General features: G+C 40.7%; 1 protein-coding gene across 1 annotated transcript in view; it reads left to right on the top strand.

The window, feature by feature from the left end:
• Positions 1 to 14124, top strand: part of MCCC2 (methylcrotonyl-CoA carboxylase subunit 2) — a 43608-nt gene extending 29484 nt beyond the window's left edge. Inside the window, exons 14-18 of the mRNA XM_057402707.1 lie at positions 2844 to 2910; positions 3182 to 3338; positions 4091 to 4205; positions 5413 to 5498; positions 13885 to 14124. Of these exons, the coding sequence (XP_057258690.1) occupies positions 2844 to 2910; positions 3182 to 3338; positions 4091 to 4205; positions 5413 to 5498; positions 13885 to 14002 (543 nt within the window). The 3' untranslated portion in view covers positions 14003 to 14124. The remainder of the gene's footprint in view (positions 1 to 2843; positions 2911 to 3181; positions 3339 to 4090; positions 4206 to 5412; positions 5499 to 13884) is intronic.
• The last annotated feature ends 5184 nt before the right edge of the window (positions 14125 to 19308 follow it).

Genomic DNA, 19308 nt, shown 5'->3' on the forward strand with positions numbered 1-19308 from the left:
TGATGTATGACTTAAAATCATAGAATAATTAGGGCTGGAAAGGACCTTAAGGTCATCTAGTTCAAACTCCCCTGCCATGGGCAGGGGCACTTCACACTAAACCATATCACCCAAGCCTCTGTCCAACCCGGCCTTGAACACTGCCAGGGATGGAGCATTCACAATTTCCCTGGGCAACCCATTCCAGCACCTCACCACCCTTACAGTGAAGAGCTTCTTCCTTATATATCCAATCTAAGCTTCCTCTGTTTAAGTTTTAACCCATTACCCCTTGTCCTGTCACTACAGTCCCTAACAAAGAGTCCCTCCCCAGCATCCTTACAGGCCCCCTTCAGACACTGGAAGGCTGCTGTGAGGTCTCCACACAGTCTGCTCTTCTCCAGGCTGAACAGCCCCAACTTTCTCAGCCTGTGTTCATGCAGTAGGTGCTCCAGTCCCTTGATCATCCTCATGGCCTTCCTCTGGACTTCTTCCAACAGTTCTATGTCCTTCTTATGTTGAGGACACCAGAACTGCACACAATACTCCAAGCGAGGTCTCACAAGAGCAGAGTAGAGAGGCAGGATCACCTCCTTTGACCTGCTGGTCACGCTCCTTTTGATGCAGCCCAGGATATGGTTGGCTTTCTGGCCTGCGAGTGCACACTGAGGCCAGCTCATGTTCATTTTGTCATCGACCAGCACCCCCAAGTCCTTCTCCACAGGGCTGCTCTGAATCTCTTCTCTGCCCAACCTGTAGCTGTGCCTGGGATTGCTCCGACCCAGGTGTAGGACCTTGCACTTGGCATGGTTAAATTTCATAAGGTTGGCATCAGCCCACCTCAGAAGCATGTCAAGGTCCCTCTGGATGGCATTCCTTCCCTCCAGCCTATCAACCAAACCACACAGCTTGGTGTGGTTTCTGATTTCAACTTGATGTTGAAACGAGAAACTTTTTAAAATATGAGAGCAGACTGGCTCCACGTTTTTCATGTAAACATGAAATACCTTAATAGGCTGTAAAAATTAGACCTTATTTTAGAAACAGTGTCCTGTAGATTTTTCTGGTATGAAGTCAAAAGGAAAGGTCAAAGATAGATCAATAAAAAATATAGTTAGAAAAAACAGCATTTGAATTTGTGTGACAACACCACAAATGAAATAGTAATCCTGGAATTTATAGCCGTTACAAGAAAAGTCCATGGTGATTGTATAAATTACCCTACTAGTTATAATTCCTAGCCTGTAATCTGTGAAATACTGTAATTTATTACTGGACAATTTCAAACTCGGATTCGTTACCAGAGGTTTAATTTTTATCCTTTGAAGCAGCAGCTCCTGGCTTAGACTGAGTGAAAATGTGCATTCTTACCAAATTTTTTCAAGAAATGACTGTTAGTTGAATTTTTGTCATAGCAATTATATATGGTAGTTTTGTTCTTGCAAGCTCCTCAAACTAAGGGCAAGGAAATTGGTATTGAAAATCTATAGGAAAAAGGAAGCTGTGAGAGATATTTGGAGAAAGGCAGTAATTTATGTGATTTATTGATGTGATAAAATAATACATGAAATTGAGTTTTACTTACTGAAGGAATACTGTCAACTTGGAGCATTGCCTGTAAGTGACATTGTTTTAGGCGAGCATTTGCTTTAACACGTATGTTTCCAAGTTGAAAATAACTCTTTGTATTTCTAATACTGTCAGTAATTTTGTGATCACTTAGTGCTGCAACATTTTTCCTACCAATGAAAATAAATAAGGAACATTCCTCTCCTGACTTTTGCTACCATATCAGTACTGCAAAAGGAGATGGCAATGTTTCATTTGGTTCACTTCTGGTGAGACCTTTGTCCATGATGTTGGTTCTGTAAGCATCATAATCTAACAATATTCCTTTTTTTTTCATCTGGCATCTTTGTAATACATTAGGATACATCTTTTTCCTGTGATCATCACTATACTTTTCAAATGCTTCTCTGAAAAAGCTACCTAAGGGTTATGCTGTGTGATTTTTCTTTTTTGTTTTCATAGATTTTGCTGGTTTTGTATTTTGAAGGGTTTTTTTCAGTTGCTACATTGCTACATACTTTATATATATATATATATATTTACCAGCAGTGTGTAAATAACCCGAGGAACTTTGTTGATTTAGATTATTTCTGGTTGAAACAGTGTTTTTCTAGGTTTTTTTTTTGTTGTTGTTCCTAGGGTAACAGTTGGACTTGATGATCTTAAAGATCTTTTCTAACCGAGTTGATTATGTGATTCTGTGAAACAAAAACTTGGAATCAACTATTTGCATCTTTTCTAGGAAAATGATCTTTTCTTAGAAAATGGGGAGAAGGCACTTGCCCTGAGAAAAAGGAAAAGAGCAATTGGTCTGCCCATGAGTGAATGGTTTATGTGGGCCTTCACCTATTTCAGAGAATACTTTTCTTTTATGCAGGAAACGGGAAGATATTTTTTCTCACTGGTTGTCTTAATTTCTACGACACAGTCCTTCAACACTCAGTATCGAATGCCACACTGTGAAGCTGCCTGTGGTTTTAACTACATATTGGCTGAGTCAAAACAGTTCAGCCTTTCAGTATCAACAGTAGTGCTTTTTAAGGATGTAATTTCTGCTTCACCCTTGAACTCGCACATTTTTGGCATGTTCTTCTAGAGTGAACATACGTTTTGCAGTTGACTTTGTATGATGCAGCACTTCATGATGTAAATAGGCTTGTGGACTTCAGTGGAAAGAGACTTGCGACGGTCTTCAGATTGCTGGTAGAAATAGCTTCACTTATTCAAGTTTAATGGCTTACTCTTTTTTTTTATGTTTTGTTTTGGGGTTTTTTTCCTTTCTTTTCTCTCCACAGGGTACACATTTTATCCAGTTGTGTTGCCAGAGAAATATTCCCATTGTGTTTTTGCAGAATATTACAGGTGAGTAAGCTCAGTATTTTGAAGTTTCACTGTGTTGCAGGTTTTGTTGTTAACTGTTGAGGCTGTAACTTTTATACAGCATCTTGTGTGCTTTGTTGCATCTGCATCTCCAGCCTGTTCTGAAATCAGTCTGTCAGCAGCTGGTGAAGGCCTTGCTTTACTATTTGTTCTTCATTTTTTCGGCATGTGCTATAAAGCACATAATATGACATATAACATATTATATTAATATAAAATTACTGAGCCTTTCTTTCATATTGTGATTCTTTAGGTTTCATGGTTGGCAGAGAATATGAAGCTGAAGGGATAGCAAAAGATGGTGCCAAGATGGTAACTGCTGTAGCTTGTGCCAATGTACCTAAAATAACAGTAATTATTGGTGGTTCTTATGGAGCTGGAAACTATGGGATGTGTGGAAGAGCATATAGGTAAGTGTTACTTCCAGTTATGACAGGAGATAAGACTAAGGTGAGAGAACATATCCTGGAAGTACCGTTCTGGTACTTGCAGAAGTCATGCTATTTGGAAAGCAAAACAATTTTCATTGAATACGGTCATAAGCAAAAAACAACCTGACTAACCTGTAGAGGTTTATAGGCTCATGATTAACCTTAAATTAGGTGATGCAGGAGATCTAACATGTAAATGTGTTGACGTGCTTTTCACCCATTTCCTCTTGGAGGAAAAAATGTATAATCCTGAAGAGTCACTAGCTAGTTTGGGCTGGTTCGTTATTCTGCATTCATGTGAAGAGTACTGCCTATGTAAAAAATCCTTATTCACTTTCATAGATCTGTTTTTATGAGTAATGTTTGCAGAATCTGTAAGGATTTTTTTTTTTATTCCCTTTGGACAAGAGTCACATAAATTTTATTTTCATTTTTCAAGGTAATACTTTTAAAGAGAAAAATTCTGGAATGGTGGTGGGTGATGGTAGTGTTAAATGAAGAGTCTCAAGAAAGAAATAATTTTTTAAGGTGCCTGGATATAGGAAATAAACAGAGCTTTCGTATTTTCAAACCTAATGCTGCAAGGACTGAAGTATGTAACTTTGCAGTCTTTAAAAACAATACACTGTAAGATTGTCATGCATAAAAATGAATTCTTGGCTGAGTAAGAAGTATTTCTTTACTATCCAAAGGCAATGTCTTATTTTGGTATTTAATATGTATTTTTTTAGTCCAAGATTTCTATATATGTGGCCAAATGCTCGCATATCGGTGATGGGAGGGGAGCAAGCTGCAACTGTTCTAGCTACAATAGCTAAGGACCAAAAAGCAAGGGAGGGAAAACAGGTACATCTTTTTTCTTTCATTTACAGTAATGTCATTATTATTTACCCTTTCACTGGAGCTGCTCACTTCTTAAGCTAGCAAAGAACGTGACAGAGTGAGACTCCAATGAACTATCATTCTCTGGATGCCACCTAGTGCATTGACAAACTTGAAAGATTTGTGAAATGTTACCTTTTACACCTTGTAAATGTGAAGATCATTCATTACATTCTTGTCTGCTTAAAAAAGAGGAGTATTTTTCATATCATCCACTTTTGTACTTTGTGCACCAGATTATTAGTTCTGATGAGCAGCCAGGGGTCCTCCCTGGTTTGGGAGAAGGCAGAGGAATATGTGAGAACGAAGTGTCTTTCCATTTACTTCTGAATTAGGCAGTTTTACAGAAAGCACAACTTCAAATTATTCAGTGACTGACAGTTATGAAACGACAGGAGAAGTCTGTAGAGGTTTCTGGAAGGTTTTGACTCATTTCAGCATTTTAATTGAAAATTACTGTATTTTGTTTAATAATCTTTTCTAGTTTCTCTGTATACTCTTTTCTGCTGTGTTTTTTAAATTACATAGTTTGTGTTTATACTGTTGCCTTGATCTTGTAGGTGATTTTATTATGATGTCTTAAAACTTGCTTGTATTTTATGTATTCATAATAGGAAGCATTATCTCAACAGTTCTGTTTTCTGCATGTTACTTGAGCTTTCCATGGATAGAATATATTCATCTTCAGTTCTCTCTGTCTTGATTTCCCAAATCCCTAAGATGGACAGAATGAAAGCCAGAAAGAAGTTTGAGAAAAATAATTGTGGTTAATGTCAGTAAAGTGTTTTCGAAACTTGAAAATTTTCTGAATTACAGTGGTGACCACTCTAGATCATAGAGAAACCCAGTGTTAGAAAAGCATAGACTTGTTTTGTTAAAAGATCTTGCCAAAGGCAACTCAGAATAGGGTTTGTTGAGTACAGCATTTTTTTCAGGAGTTTTTCAGATGCTAATACCCAATTATTCTTATACTCAGTTAAGTATATTTTTACAACTCCTTTTCCTACCCACAGGTTTGAAAAGTGGTGTTTTAATTTCATTGTCAAATACATGAAATTGATAACATCATGTAAAAAGGGGTATAATCTTGGATGCTGCATACAAAATTCTCCTGTCATTGTAGAAGAAAATATTAAAGAGTATCTGTTTGTTTATTTGCCTGTTTTTTTAGTTATCTGAGGCAGAAGAAGCAGCTTTGAAGGAGCCAATCATTAAGAGGTTCGAGGAGGAAGGAAACCCTTATTATTCCAGTGCAAGGTAACATATAAATGACTTTTCCGAATCTTAATTGTAATCACCTGACATAACAATAACAACTAAATCTTGGTGCTGAAGAACAGAAGGGAGCAATCTGAAACAAAGATGGTGTTTGATATACAGGAGTACAACAAAACAAGCTTCAAATCGATGTTTTATCTGTCTTAAAGACTTTGTATAGTCTCTCTTCTGTGCTGTTTCAGAAGAAACCATGCACTTGTAGGAATTGTTCTGCTGGTTCTGTAAGTAATGATATGGTAGCATGGAGTTTATATTCTAAGTGTTTTGTTCTGGATAAGTTTTATCATTCTTCTCAAAGTCGTATTTGGTCACCATTCAAAAGCCCATTGAACAGTGTAATGAGTGGCTGCATGTATGTTAGGAAGAATTAATTCAGTGGGATTCTGCAAGTTGAAGAGACCAGTGGTAAAGCAGAAGTTCCAGAAAGACCTGAAACCATTTGCAAATCTCAGGTCGTTATCTTGGTAGGTGACTGTATTGGATGATTCAGGTCATTGGCTGAATATATGTAGCATATTTATGTTTGTTGGGAGGTCATTTGCAGCATTTTGTGCTCAGGTTAATGGAATATTAGTAAATGCCTGGGAACTAGTGAGGCTCATGAAGCAACATGGCATCCTGGCATCCTCTGTCAACTGACTTTGGAGGCTTTCTTGGCCTCTGATTGTTACTCTACATCAGTTTCATCCTGTCTGTACTAGTCTTCCAGTACATTTTTCTGCTTGTGGAATCCAAAAGCCAGTTCTGCACAGGCCCTGAGCTGCTGCTGATGGTAGAGTTTAGCATGTAATAACGCAGCTTTGCTGTGCCTCTGTGGCTTCTCATTTTGCAGAATATATATTTATATGTATATTTATATAACTGTGAGTCTGTCTGGTTTTGTGTAGCTGAATTAGAGATACTCATGGTTTTCTTACATGCTGGCAGGAAAGTCTGGAAACAAACTAAGTACAGAGTGGTTGGGATTTGATAAATTTTTATGTGGGCATCATGGGCAGAAATTGTGTGAACAAGTGGGCGCAAGGTAGGCTGACAGTGCTGTAAAGATGCCAATATGAGAAGGAGTTAGGGGACCTTTTTATGTAACCTGGAAACCTAGCTGCTTAATCTTGCGTGTGACAAACTTGATACAGCAGCAGTGAGCTCCTTTATGAATTGTTTATCATGATCTAAAGGAAGATATAAAATTAATGATAACTTTTACACTGGTTTCTGTTGGAATAGTGTGATTAACTGAAATCATTGTACCTGGGGGATCTATATTCATTTTAATGTTTAATCAGATTAGTGTCTTTATCAAATGGAAGCTCTTGCCATTTTGCCCTGGCTTAGTAGGATACGTAGCGCAGGGTTTATGGTTTCATCTAGGCAGGTTTCAGTGGTGCTGCTGTATAGCATGTGGGTCATGGATTTAGTAGAGGTTTTAGTCTCATCAGTGTTTGGTCTCTGCTTGTGCCTATGTGGTAGTGTTGCAGAGTCGTAGATATTCTCAACTTCTTGAGGCTTTATGCATGTGTACAAACCCCACTGCTACTAAGTTACTATGTGTTACATGTTTTTTCATGTAATGAGTGAGGTTACTTTTGTGAAATCCTGAATTGTTATTGACACAGAGTTTTTGGTGGAGCACTGGTTTAGAATTTTTTTTAACATCTTTTTAATTTTATATCTTTTTAATTGATTTAAATTTCGTAGGGGTTTCCCCAAATTGAAAGATGGTTTCAGCTGTTAAAAATTTCTCTCTCTTACTAGCCCTTAAAGATTAAGCCTAGTACCTGTGTCACAAAGGCTTGTGCCCTGACGCAAGAAGGAAAAATCAAAACACGTATTGTGTTTGAATGGTTTGATTTATTTCCTTTTTTATATTTGTTTTTTTTTCAATATGTTCGCTGGAAACACAGTCTCTTTGTAATTGTGAATGAAAATAATTGGATATATTTATCATACTGTTTACTCAGTATATATCAGTGATACAAAAACTTGCCCTCTGCCTGAAACCAACAGACCATTGTCAGTATTTACCACAGTAAATTACTAATCTGCAGAAAAATAGTTTTACATGTAAGATTAATTTTGAAATAAGATAAAATAAAAAAGTCAGATTCTAAGTTTTTAATGATGTCCAGTGATTTTTAGACAAGAAACTTTCTACTGAGCAGTTTCTACCAGTTCATGTTTCCAGAATATCTGGCCATTTTGTGAAGTTATGTTGCAAATCTGGAAGGCATCTCAGGAGATAGCCTAAGGTTGCCTAGCCTACGGGTTAGGAAATGCTAATTAATACTAGACATCTTGTCCTTCACTTAAAAAAGCAGGGTAATTATGTACTTCTTACTGTGCCTGTAGCTTGGAGAGGAAACTTAACATGCACAGATGTGAGCTAGCTGAGAACTAGTGTGGGTCTGGGTTGCACATGGCTGGGTTCATGTGATGCTGTATTCAAGCTAATAAGCCCAACTGAGACATGAAGTCAAATGTCAGAGCTGAAATCCTGCTGAAGTTCATCTGGCTAAAAGCAGGGAAAGTGAAATGCCCCTTTTCACTGAAGAGTGCTTGTGAGAGGGCTAGCGCAGGTCAAGGCACTCCAGGCTGTTTTCTCTGTCTCTTCAGTACATGTAGGTACAGTCTGCATTGTCTAGGAGCTCTTAATTGCTCTCTGCTGTCTGCTAGAGATAATTAGGTATATGATTAGATATTCTCATGTTTTCTGCTCTGATTTCGTGCTTTCCTGCCAATATTATGACATGTGTGGCTTGTTCCTTCATTTATTGTTAACTCCTAAGCAAGAGCTCAGACTAATAGCTCAAAAGTTTTTGTTACTGTGGAATAGGCTGCCCAAGCAGAGACAATGAAATGAAGTACGATTTGCCTTTGCAGCAAATATACATGAAGGAGGGATTTAGCCACGTGGCACCTTGAAGCCAAACCATTTGTCAGCCAACATCAGCAGCTGCTTATTGGCAAGGATTTGCCATAGGTCAGGGAGACAAAGTAACCTGTTCCCTTTCCTCTAAAGGATGCTTCCTGTCTGGCTCCAAGCATGGTAAAAGGAACAGTTGACTGTTGACCAAGTGTCAGGGTGCTGTATTGAAATTGAATCTGGATAGCCTTAGTTTTGTCAGAGCTAATTGGATCCCTCCAAAAGAGCACTCCAATAAACAGCTTTGCAGTGCTGAGAAGAATGAATGATAAATGGGCAGAAAGACTGCTGTCTGTATTGCTGCTCAGATGCAGCTGGTTTGGAGGCTCCCTCAAGCTGTCCTCACTCCTAAAATATGGGACTAGTCTGCCTCACCCTTCATGTCCATGGAGAAAGATGTGACTCTTCCAGTTGACTTCATTAGGCTTTGCATTAAAATTTTAGCAATAGTAATGAAAAGGAAGGAAAATGCCCTAGCGATGTTTAAAGTATAAGCAAATTTCCATATTTACTCTGCTTCTAAAATTTTGCTTGTAAATTATAACTTGTTATATGTACAGGATGTCAATCGTGTTCCCTGCAGTTGTGTTTTCTAATCAAACTTCGATCAATTATTTGATTAGAACCTTTCACAGTGAGCAGTTTTAATTAACGGGAGTTGTTAGGCAGTACCCTTTTTAATGAGTTACATCAATCTGCTTGCAGGTTTCTAAAAGGATTTCAGTGAAATGTTGAGTTTGCATCTTAACAAGTTACATGAGCATTTCACTTTGGGGAACTTTATTTCTTTTACTCACAGTGTCTCAGTTGCACATATTTTATGAGTGTAGTTGTGACTCATGTTCTAGCAGTGGGGTTTTAGTAGATAGTTTAATTATTAATGTTACATCCCAGTAGAGAATGTAGTTTCCTTTAAACAAAGAGAAGCAGAAGCCAGGGGTGACCGTATGAAAGCAGCTTGACTTCTGTGCAACATAAAATCTTTGTGGTTGTCGATATAAGTTAATTGTGTTTTACAAAAACAATTCTGCCATTAAAACGTGCTTCATATTTGGAAGTGTTTATTACAGTGGTAGTCACTATGAAGCTGCAGCTTGGAAGGTACTGCGTTATGTTGGTGATTCTTTCTTATTCAATTCATCCCTGCCCTCCCCAGGCCTTTAGCAGACTTACTAACACAGTGTCAATTCCTTCATTCAGTTTCAGTGTGTTTCATAAATAAGAAAGTTATTACAAGTATTCAGTAAAAAATTGATACGCAAACAAACCTGTAACAGTAAAAAAAAAAATTTGCTTAAAAATAGAAATTACTATCATTGAAATTGTTCTTACAGTTGTTTTTTTTCACAGTCCTAAGAAAACAAAGGGATTGTGGTTGCTTTGACCTTACCAGACTACTTTGCTTTTCACTATTAGCAGGTATCTTCTCCATCCCTTCAGCAGATTAATCTGACAATTTTCATAGAATCATAGAATCACAGACTGGTTTGGGTTGGAAAGAACCTTAAGATCACCTAATTCCAACCCCCTGCCGTGGTCAGGGACACCTCGCACTGGACCATGCCACCCAAGACTCCATCCAACCTTGCCTTGAACACTGCCAGGGATGGAGCATTTACCACTTCCTTGGGCAACCTGTTCCAGTGCCTCACCACCCTCACAGTAAAGAACTTCTTCCTTGTAGCTAATCTGAACTTCCTCTGTTTAAGCTTGAACGCATTCCCCCTTCTACCACTACAGTACCTGATGAAGAGTCCTTCTCCAAGCTGAACAGCCCCAACTTTCTCACTCTGTCTTCATACGGAAGGTGCTGCAGCCCCTTGATCATCCCCGTCACCCTCCTCTGGACTTGCTCCAACAGCTCCATGTCCTTTTTATGTTGAGGACATCCATCAAAAGTAAACCAAGATTAACATACGAGAAGGGGGGGGGGGGGGGGGGGGGAATATGTATTAAACTCTGGTAAAGCACACTTGATGATGTTGGAAGTATTGTAGAAATACTCTGTCTTGGCCAGTCTATGATGCTAAAATATATGAGTAGGTATACCCACTATCTTGGGGAAAATAAGAGAATTTAAATAGCTCTTAAGTAAGTCTTAGTAAAATCAATTTATGTGTGGTCCTCTGGTTATTTTGAATCAGAGCTTCTGAGTGGTTTTCCTGTATGATAAGAAGCACACACTCTGAGTTTCTTTTGAATGGAGTACTGTTGAAATATACTAGAATATTTTAAGGAGTTACTACTTGCAGTTTAAAGCTATCTCTAACATTAGGAAAGGAATTATTGACAGGAACCAGACTACAAGAGCTTATACAATGCACTTATCCAGAATATGATACAGACAATTCTTGTGCATTTTCTGCAATAAAATCTGCTGATAGTACCACTTCTGTGCAGATGCAAGTGTGGCTATTAGAATGTTCCAGTGCACAGTTTATTAGTCCACTAGAAAGGAGATAACTGAGAATCCTAAACTGAGAACAAACTAGATAGAGCTAGTTTCCTTATGTTTGTGATTTGGGTTTATAGCATTTTTTTTCCCCTTGAAAGAAGTTGTTTGTTTGGTTTTTTTTACCAGACTTCTTTCTTTCTACACTGGTTGGGACCTGTCAGTCAGTTATTGTCACAGCTACTGGGGTATAAAATTTCTTCCTTCATAAAGCATCATTTTGACCAGTTAACAGTGAAGTTTTCCAAACTCCTTTCTTCTTTTGTACTTGAGCTTTGCTCTTGTGCCCTATCTAGGGTAACAAGTCTTCTCTACCCTGGGAGCTGCACCATGATAAGATATACTAGAATGTTCTTTCTCATTTAGGTAAGCTTTACTCTCTCTGCTAGTTGGAGAGCAAGCTCCTAGGCTGAGTCATGCCTCATTTTGTTACAGGTGTCTTTTACTGCAATTCCACTTTGTGCATCCAAGGATCAATACATGTATTTGTTGTAAAATAAAAAGCATGTCAGTCTCTTAATATTTTTATCTGATTTGATGAATATTAACTTTCACAGGAAATGGCAAGCAAAGCAAGGATGGAAAGTGTCTGCTGCTGCCTTGAACTTATCAGCATGTGTTTATGTACAGTTTGCAGTCCTTTTTCTACAGGGGATGAGGTTGGCACATTTAGTATTGAGAGAAGAGTGCAAAATGTGTGATTTCTTGTCTAACAGATTTTTTTTTTCAGTTAATCTTCAACAATAGTCAATTTGCAGCTGGAAATTTGTGGCTGGAAACTTCAATTAGGAAGGAATGGATGTGCTTTCTCTTGGTGGAGTCAGCCTTAGCTCCCTTTTCATGACCCTTTCTTGCATTTTTAAATTTTCCATAAACAAACAATTAAACATTAGCCAACACTGAAGTAAGTTCAAAAAAAGAATGCAGATGGGATGGAGGAGGAGCATCACTGTCTTAACCAGAGATACTGTGTATATGTTTTGCAGACCCTGATTACAATGCATGCTTATTTCAGCAAGACTGGGTTGCAATGAGCAACGTGGTATCTTGTTTAAGTATTGTGCTGGGGAGGTAGTAGTTACACAATATTTACAGTTTTGTGGCCTGCTGGGAGTTTTGACATGGATTTTCTTTTGGGTAGGGTACAGCTGTCACAGAGAACTGATGCCACAAGTATTTAAATTTTCATATAATATCAAAGAGACTATATACAAGTGTGTTTGATTCTGGGGACTTGGGGATTTGGTAATTGCCTGTTCATAATTTAATTGATTTCAGGACTGAGTTAAGAAGGATAGTTGTTTAGAAATGGCCTTCAGAAAAAATAAATACCACAAATACTGGAAATACTTGGAATTTACTCTGGTCTTTTAATGATGAAAGAATAAACATTTATTATTCTCATCTGGCAGCTGAACTAACCTGAGTATTGTAAAAAATACTATAATATAGTCTTTAAAATACTAGCATTCTTACTAGAAGAAGATAGGTAATTGATAAAAGGTCATTGTCCATTTAAATATTAAAAAAACAAAGAGGGCCTCTTTTCTCTAAGGTGGTGATTTCATACTAAAAAGAAGTATGAATAATCTCATTTGAAATATGTAGACATGATGTTCGCATTTGACACTGTCCCACACGACCTCCTTGTCTCTGAATTGGAGAGACATCAATTTGATGGATGGACCACTCGATGGATAAAGAACTGGCTGGATGGCTGCACACAAAGAGTTGTGGTCAATGGCTCAATGTCCAGCTGGAGACCAGTAACGAGTGGTGTCCCTCAGGGATCGGTGTTGGGACTGGTCTTGTTCAACATCTTCATCGCTGACATGGACAGTGGGATTGAGTGCGCCCTCAGCAAGTTTGCCAATGACACCAAGCTGTGTGGTTCGGTTGATACGCTGGAGGGAAGGAATGCCATCCAGAGGGACTTCGACATGCTTGCGAGGTGGGCTGATGCCAACCTCATGAAGTTTAACCATGCCAAGTGCAAGGTCCTACACCTGGGTCAGAGCAATCCCAGGCACAGCTACAGGTTGGGCAGAGAAGAGATTCAGAGCAGCCCTGTGCAGAGAAGGACTTGGCAGTGCTGGTTGATGAGAAAATGAACTTGAGCCGGTTTCAGTGTGCGCTCACAGCCCAGAAAGCCAACCGTATCCTGGCCTGCATCAAAAGGAGCATGACCAGCAGGTCGAAGGAGGTGATCCTGCCTCTCTACTCTGCTCTTGTGAGACCTCACCTGGAGTATTGTGTGCAGTTCTGGTGTCCTCAACATGAAAAGGACATGGAACTGTTGGAAGAAGTCCAGAGAAGGGCCACGAGGATGATCAGGGGACTGGAGCACCTCCCATATGAAGACAGGCTAAGGAAGTTGTGGCTGTTCAGCCTGGAGAAGAGAAGGCTGCATGGAGACCTCATAGCAGCCTTCCAGTACCTGAAGGGGGGCTATAGGGATGCTGGGGAGGGACTTTTCATTAGGGACTATAGTGATAGGACAAGGGGTAACGGGTTAAAACTTAAACAGGGGAAGTTTAGGTTGGATATAAGGAGGAAATTCTTTCCTGTTAGGGTGGTGAGGCACTGGAATAGGTTGCCCAGGGAGGTTGTGAATGCTCCATCCCTGGTGGTGTTCAAGGCCAGGTTAGACAAGGCCTTGGGTGATACGATTTAGCATAAGGTGTCCCTGCCCACGGCAGGGGATTTGGAACTAGATCTTAAGGTCCTTTCCAACCCTATTATATGATTCTATGGTTCTATGTTCTTCTTTTGTCCAAAATTTCTTTTAGGAGACAGATTCCACAGAGTGACACATACCAGTCCATTGCGTTAATAGTTAAGGTTAATTAACTCCATGTCTTCAAATATAATTTAGCTCTTTAGTCCAATTTCTTTAGTATAGCCATTTCCAGCTTCATGTGCTTGAAGACCTACCTACTGTGTGTGTTGATATCCTTTATAATGATTGCTTGATTTATTTGTTTTTTTTCTAGATTATGGGATGATGGAATTATTGATCCAGCTGACACCAGACTGGTTTTGGGCCTTAGCCTCAGTGCAGCATTAAATGCACCTACAAAGAAGACAGAATTTGGGGTTTTCAGGATGTGAACTTAAATGTATGCTCATCAGAATTGCCTGTGTATATTTTAATGGGGTCTGGAGGGCAGACTAACCACAATGTCGATGTGATTTAAAAATAAAGATTTATGCAATGCTGGTTTTAATAGGAATATTGTAATTATTTATTTACATTGAGCAATCATCACATGGAACTGTTGGGACAAGTCCAGAGGAGGCACAGGAGGATGATCAGGGGACTGGAGCGCCTCCCATATGAAGACAGGCTGGGAAAGTTGGGGCTGTTCAGCCTGGAGAAGAGAAGGCTGCATGGAGACCTCATAGCAGCCTTCCAGTATCTGAAGAGGGGCTATAGGGATGCTGAGGAGGTACTCTTCATTAGGGACTAGAGTGACAGGACAAGGGGTAATGGGTTAAATCTTAAACAGGGGAAGTTCAGGTTAGATATAAGGAAGAAGCTCTTTACTGTGAGGGTGGTGAGGCACTGGAATGGGTTGCCCAGGGAAGCTGTGAATGCTCCATCCCTGGCGGTATTCAAGGCCAGGTTGGACAGAGCCTTGTGTGGCATGGTTTAGTGTGAGGTTTCCCTGCCCATGGCAAGTGGGTTGGAACTTGATGATCATAAAGTCCTTTCCAACCAGAACCATTCTATGATTCTATGATCATCCAGTTCCAACTGGATATATATAAATATATATATATATCCAACTGTATATAAATATATATAAAAAATATATATATAAAATGTAGCCAGGGAGACAAAAGTTTTCAGAGCCTGAAATGATTGCTATTAATAGCTTCCAGTAAGAAGAAATGCTCTGTATTTTCTCCTGATACGGTTGAGTAATCAGTTCAGGCACCTGTTGCTTTTCTGCTGTCAATTGTGGGGCATCACTTTCCCCCAAGTGTTTCTCCCAAAGCCATAAGGAGTACTGCCTTTTTCTGCTAAGAAAATTGATCTCTTTGGAGTATTTTTCTTTGAATATAATCTTCCAGTGAGACTGGTAATGAAATAATTCTGAATTGGAGACAGTTAACAGATAATCCTGGGATACAGATAACGGAAGTAGATGGATTTCAGAGGATTCATACTTCTGAGAAAGATTATTCCCTATAACTTGTTATGTCTAAAAGGACAATTATTTGCAGTTACCAAAATTGCTTCCTCTAAATATGTGTGCAGACCATGTCAAAACATGTCTCTGAATGAATAAGCATGTTCTGCCTTAAAATTTACCTTTGGAAACTTGTTAAACAAATATAATTCGTCCACACAGCTGTTTGTATCCACTCAGCCTGTTCTTGTTAGGGGAGTTACAGAACCAGACCTCCTTCCCTGCGGATTAACCATTCAAGGAATCACTAGCGATTATTGCTCCCCCACTGCATAGCAGACTACTTTGGAGAAGCTTTTGCAGGTTAGCATGCTGTGCTTCGTATGTAGGCACTGGCTGTACACAATGCACACTGTGTGCAGCAGCACTCTGATGGCAAAAATGGACTATTGCCACCCAGGGATCTCCTGGAAAACCTGTGGTCTGTGGACCCACCAGGAGAGAAGAGTTGGACTCTGTGCTTATACCACATTTGGTGATGTTAGTATGTTTCTGCTGTCTATACCCCTTGCAGTGGCAGCTACCGTATAAGTTTATATGATATTGATTCCGGTACGCAGTCATTCTCACTCCCCATTGCCATCACTCTACCAGTAGGAGCTCCTTTTGATGTTTAATGAAAGAAACGTGAAATAAACCTAAACAAAAAAGTAGCTGCCACTGCAAGGGCATAAGATTCCTGATGGTAGAGGCAACATAAGAGCTGTGGGTGACAATTTTGAAATTTGTCCTGCCTGTCTCAGGTACGTATCACCTATTCACTATAGTTTTGGAGCAGCTCAACCTTTAATCTCTTTAATTACTGGAAAGGATAATACTTAGGATGACAGTGACTTTTCTGGTGGCAGTTGAGGAGCAAAGGAAATGGCTTTGCCGTATCAAGCACACAAGCTGTGGTGGACCAGGACCTTGAACTCAGTGCTCTAGGCTTTCAGGGAACCTTTCTGTTCCTGTCCGCTCTTTCCAGAACTAACCCCATGGGGAGCTAACCCTATTTTGGGGTTATTCTAATGGGGAGTTTGTAGCCTCAGTATTTGTGTTAGCATTTGTTATTTGGTGTTCCTGTGAGAACCCATGTTTTATTTAGATGGCATTTTCCAATCCATTACTGATCCAGATGAATTGGTATCTTCTGCTGAAGCAGATGTCATCTTTCAAGTATGCCTCTGGACTCTGTTATTGCTTCAAATGTGGCAGAACCCTGATTTATCTTAAATTTTCCTTCCTGTTCCAGATTCCAGCCGAAGAAATGTCTTGATTCAGAAAACCAGCAGTGGTACAATATTTTTTTTTTCTTTTTTAAACTGAGGTTGATAAATTAAGGCAATTCAACAAAGCACTTCTAAAATCCCACTGCTTTTCAGCAAAGCCTTAAAGCATCCATTTAAAGCCAGATGTCCACTTTCATGGCTCTGATTCAGTGGAGCACTTGAACAAATGCTTCACACTAATCTCTATAGTCTAGTAGTCATAAAATCCATCCAACTCTGTGTCTATGTCAAACTGAAACTAGAACACATAAATGCATCAGAAACACCCAATGGATACTCCATTGTTCTGATACCAGTGTCAATAGACACCTCCATTATTATTTCCCCACTTTTAGAATTACACTCAATTAATTGGTCACGATGGAAGGGTGTGATTATGAAAAAGCATATACCATGTACAACTTCAAAAACTACCTGTTTGATAATACAGTTATTAATGCACATTGGCTGTGTCCTGTTTGTGCGCCATCTGCAGTAATATTCATTACAGAGAAAATAAGTTTACTTTGAGGAGCTTGAACTAATGAACATCTGCCACAGAGCTTTCTGTCTCTGAGGTCTGATGGCATTTTGTGTGGATTACCTGGAGCTGAGACCTGCAGTGCCAAGGACTCCCCTAATTTTGTAGCCAGTTGTTTTATGACAGGCTACTGATGCTGCCAAAATTTATCCACCTTTTTGTAGCTGTAAACAGTGATTGTGCATTTTTATACCTTGCCCCTGTTCTGCTCCTTGGCAAGGTCACTTCTGACACTCATATTTAATAATTCAGCTATCCCGTGTGCTATGGCTTCTTTTATGCCCTAGTGCTGGAGACAAAGTCTACAAGAAGGGCTGAGCAGGGAGCAGGGGACAGTGATATTTGCAGAGACAGTAGCAGGCAGATATTTGCAGAAACATACAGGTCTGTGCATGTCTATGGCCAGACAGACACAATGACTCTTGGATATACAATTTTATAATTGCCTTCACATTCAACAGTAATTTTACTGGGGGACCTAAGAAATTCAGGTTTGTACTGGAAGTGGAAGTCGGAAAGGAAAAGGTGGTGTTTTCTGAGCATCTCTGTAGTGCCTCAGCACTGCATGAGTAATCCTCAAACTATAAAATATGGCTTGAATTTTTGGTCAGGCTCCACAGATGCTTTTTTCAAAGTTGAGCAGGCCATATATCTGCCTCTCCGTGTGAAGTGTTGCATTTTTCTTAGCCTGTTATTTCTCTGCTCTAAGAAGCCTTCTTTGGCAAGCCCATCATTTCCAATACTTTTTGCAGCTGCGTTCTTCCTTCAGCCTGGGATGTGGGGTCCACTAATGTCTGATATCTCAGTCTTCCCTAAGGCAAAAAAAGGCTGGAGGATTAATGCAAACATGCAGAAGATCTCTACTCTGAACAGCAATTACAGAGGAGACCTTTGCTGGATGTGATGATCAATAGGAGCATGTGGGAGGAGGTAACAGCAAGAGATGAACATGCAGCTCTGGGGACAAGCAACATGATAGCTGGAGAGACCAGAGTCTAGTTGTTGCCTCAAACAAAATGGTGCTGCTGAAATTCACTCATTAAGCCACACTCCTCTTGTCCCTTTAAACAGTACCTTTCTGTTTGGCAAAATACATCCCTGGGCCTGTTTGATTTTCTTTAAACAACCGGTTGAGGTTTCCTGGCTCATATTGATTTGCCTTTTCAGGCTGTATCTAGCTCCCTTACAGCCAGCTAGGACAGTTTTGTTAATGAGTTTTTACATATTCCTCCTTCTCCAGAATATGCTCCCTTCACCCATGGAGTTCCAGCCCAGCTCCTACTGCCGCTGGCTGGAGGTCAGGATCATCCCTGTGCCACTGCAGAGTTGGGATCAGAGTCCTCCCCCAGGCAGGCCATGCTCACTGCCTCCTTGTCCCCATAGCTGTCATGCCAGAGGGACCAATGTCTCAAGCCAAGCAAAGCCACTGCTCAGGTCCCCCCTTTTCTGTGCTAGACTCGTCCCAGAGGCATGACCCTGGACAGGGGTGAGCATTGCTCCTTACTGTGCATGCTCTCCTTGGTATGGCACTGCTCTTCCTAGCAGGGGAAGCTGCTCCTGCCTTCCTCCTGTCCCCATCTTGACCATGAGGCTTGGGCAGGCTTGGCACTGTCAGGGAGCTTTTTGGCTGCAGTGTGAATGAACATGAGACCACTGAGCTTGCAGAGCCAAACGCTAGCAGGAAGAGCTGAATGGAGATGCTGGGTCTCCTTTTGGCAACTGTGCTTTTCCTCATCCCAGAAGGAGGTGGCCTTGTTTCATATACGCAATGGATGATGCTCATGGAGCACCAGCTCAGTAATGCAGTATTATCAAGCATTTTGATGTTACTTTTTACGTTACTCTTGGTGGCCCTGAGCCTTCTGACCCTGTTGGCAGTCCCACCTGTCCTCATTCAAGCCTCCCACCCTCATCAGCTGGTTGCTTACCATCTTTTTCTTCCCCCTGTCTTCAGGCTAATCCTCCCACCCTGGGTCTTCCTCCCATTGCACTGTGCTGTTCCTTAGCCCATGGGCTACTGACTCCCTTGTCTCTGGTCCCTGATTTGGTTTCCAAGACTGGTCTCCCTGATGGCCCAACCTCCACTCGCTCCTTCGAGTGTCCAACAGCTTCCTGCTCTCTTGTCCTTTCGGACCACCACAGGCTAGAGAAAAGCATCCCCCTCTTCCCTCACAACACGGGACCGACCTGGCCCAAGACACCTCGTGTCGGGCAGCAGCCCATTTTCCCCTCGGGGAGCGCTTCTGACGGGACAGAGGCTTTGGGGCACAGACACTCGGGGCCTTGGGAGAGGGGAGCGGAGCCGAGCCGAGCCGAGCCGAGCAGCGCAGATCCGGGGAGCGGCGCGGCAGCGGGGGGCGCTGACGCACGGCGGGGCGGGCACGGCGCTATAAATGCGGCCGCGGCGGCGGCCGTCGGGACGGTAGCACC

This window comes from Pezoporus wallicus, unplaced genomic scaffold (assembly GCF_028554395.1).
Source record: "Pezoporus wallicus isolate ANWC-B61680 ecotype Strahan unplaced genomic scaffold, APGP_CSIRO_Pwel_v1 contig_8566, whole genome shotgun sequence".
Lineage (NCBI taxonomy): Eukaryota > Metazoa > Chordata > Aves > Psittaciformes > Psittacidae > Pezoporus > Pezoporus wallicus.